Here is a 2,828-nt window from a genome sequence, read left to right on the forward strand (position 1 = left end):
ACGGCTGCTCCGGGGTCCCGTCCTCCCGAGAGAGGGGCCGGGGAAGAGGAGCAAACACCTCGTGGTCCTGGTGCCGGGCATCAGGATGGTGATCACGGCCGGTCCTTAGCTAGAGAGTGCCATCTGGGGGAAACGGAGATCTGAGGTAAGCGGTGGTCCCGGGGAGGCGAGGTGGGGGTTACGGGCTCCACCCCGGGACGGGGAATGGTGAGCTGGGAGTTATTGGGGGAAGCCGTGACGCCGGAGGCTGTCATTGCTTCCATTGCCATTGCCACCATCCGTGTTAAAAAGGGAAATGAAATAAAATGGAGATAATGTTGTGCTACACTTCCGTTCGTTCATTTTATAATGGCTCATAGCTTTAGACTTTTAAATCTGTAGTGTATTAATTTTCTTCTACATATGTTTCACATTTCTCACTTAATATAACATAAATAATTTGGTTAATAGATTTAACCTGCACATTTCAGCCACATTAATATATATAAGAATCTGTTAATGGTATAAATAATTCTTTTTAAATAAAATAAATCTGATATGTTACATAACACTGATAAAAATTACTGTCGCTAATAGTTTTGTAAGCCACCCTTAATTTCTTCTTGTTTTAATACTGCGAGATGGATACTGGAATTACTTTGACGAACGCTGCGGAGCTTGCCCTTTCATTCTACTGCAAAACCAAACCGTAATCAATACTGATCACATCGTTAAAGCAGGGCCTCTGCCCCCTTCAAAGTAAACATGATGGTTAATGACGTTAGATAATTTAAGCTAATAAATCTAGGGGGTTTGAGGGGTCAACGTTACGGGGGATATAAACTGTTTAGTTTATCAGGTGGCTATGAAACTTTACCTACAGAAATGGTTGACTAAAATAGCCCGTCTACTTTCTTTTTTTGTTTGGTTTTTTCTTCCTTTTTAATAAAATCTACAGCATTCTACTCGAAAAGCTACGTAAATAAAAATGCAACCGACGGCTGCGGCCTTTGAATTATTAATTAAAGAGCTGTGATCCCACATCCCGTTAGGAATCTGCAAGGTTGCACTCTCCTACAGAGACCTGAGCAGGAGTACAGTACTTCCAGGCAAGGTTCATTCCAAACAGACAGTATCAATGAACACTCAGTGGCGTGAAGTGTATGTCATAATTAAGGTATTACATAATCATGCCTTCTCTCTGCTGTTAAATACAAAAACAGCATCTTTTACATTATCATATAAAAGCATTTAGGCTGTATTTTTATTTATCACTTTACACTGGTAGTCTCTTGTATGTGTACTCAATAGAAACCAAAGAATTTTGTACACTATTTTTTGTACAATAAAAGATAAAGTGTGCATTAGGTACGCTTGTACATGACAATATTGTACAATATTTACATTTCAGATATCACCATGAAATTCTGTATTATCTATATACACAATGAAAATTTCTCAGAAACATTTGGACTATTTCATATAATCACAATTTTTAGTATTATAGAAAAAAAAAATTTCAGTAATCATCTGACATTGTTACTGCAACCTTTCCAGATTTCTGATTGGCTTATCCAGCAACACCTACCCCTCCTAATCATCAAAAATATTGTACCACTAATCCGCGTAGCACCCTGCGATGGCATCTATCTGTCTTCATATAAATATTGATATAACCACGACTATATCAATACCTACATACAGACTTATGTGCACGTTCATTTCGATAAGTACTGGACCAGTAACAAAGACATTCAATGTTATCTAGAGATCTTCCTCCTCTTGGGTTTTGGAGGCTTCACTTGTCTGTCTCCCTGTGGGATTTGGTGGACCTAAAAATAAGTATATTTAGAAGTTAGCACAGAGTATCACAAAATCATAGAATCATTCACATTGGAAAAGACCTTTGGGATCATCGAGTCCAACCATTAACTCTACGCAGCTCACCCCTAAACCATCTCCCCCAAACCCACATCTCGGCGAACTTTAAAACACCTCCAGGATGGGGACTCAACCCCCTCCCTGGGCAGCCTGTGCCGATGTCTCACTACTCTTGCTGTGAGCAAATTTTTCCTCATGTCCAGTCTAACCCTGCCCTGCTGCAGTTTGAAGCCGTTCCCTCTTGTTCTACTGGTCAGAGTAACCAGCCAGTAATAGATGAGCTACAGGATTGCTCGAGGTGCCGTTAGGAAATGGTCCTTACTACTTCATGTCTACATGAAAGCCTGAATTAAAAGGAACTTCGAGAAGCTGAAGGCACTGGGGAGAAAAGCGCTGATGTCGCAGCCTGTACATCCCAAACCCCTGCTGCCCCGGGGAAAGGCACCAGCTACAAAAAGTGAAAAACCGCAGCATCATAGAATGCCCTAGGCTGGAAGGGACCTTAGAGATCATTTTAATCCAACCTCCCTGTCGCCAGGGACGCCACCTCTTGACTAGATCAGGCAACACATGGGGACCGAACGGGAATCGAACCCGCGACCTTGGCGTTGTCAGCGCCACGCTCAACTGACTGAGCTAACCGGCCCCCTGATCATCAGAGGCTGAACCCAAAGCTGTGGTTATGTGAGATTCTCGGTGACAAGAGCAACACGGTGGGAAGCAGGTGGGGACAAAATATTGCCAACGGGCACAAATCAGAGGAGGCGAAGGCAGGTCTGCGGCAGCACTGTTACGCGAACATTTAGCAAACTCTTCCTTCGCCTCATTATTAAAAAGCAATATTCAGCATGGAGCTGGACACTAGATTAATCTGAGTGGGAAGCAGCTTTTCGCTGCTGATCGCTCCGTGGAAACCCGACAGGAATGGGACAAGGAGTGGCGGGGGCCCGGCTTCAAAAGCCACCCCC

General features: G+C 43.3%; 1 protein-coding gene and 1 non-coding gene across 2 annotated transcripts in view; both read right to left on the reverse strand.

Moving 5' to 3' along the window:
- Positions 1-1,221: 1,221 nt before the first annotated feature.
- MBD5 (methyl-CpG binding domain protein 5) overlaps positions 1,222-2,828 on the reverse strand; it is a 41,664-nt gene continuing 40,057 nt past the window's right edge. Inside the window, exon 10 of the mRNA XM_009879252.1 lies at positions 1,222-1,811. Within this exon, the coding sequence (XP_009877554.1) occupies positions 1,740-1,811 (72 nt within the window). The 3' untranslated portion in view covers positions 1,222-1,739. The remainder of the gene's footprint in view (positions 1,812-2,828) is intronic.
- Positions 2,434-2,507, reverse strand: TRNAV-GAC. The gene has a single exon. It is a non-coding gene; the product is annotated as a tRNA-Val (tRNA).

Source organism: Apaloderma vittatum, unplaced genomic scaffold, assembly GCF_000703405.1.
Source record: "Apaloderma vittatum isolate BGI_N311 unplaced genomic scaffold, ASM70340v1 scaffold4272, whole genome shotgun sequence".
NCBI lineage: Eukaryota > Metazoa > Chordata > Aves > Trogoniformes > Trogonidae > Apaloderma > Apaloderma vittatum.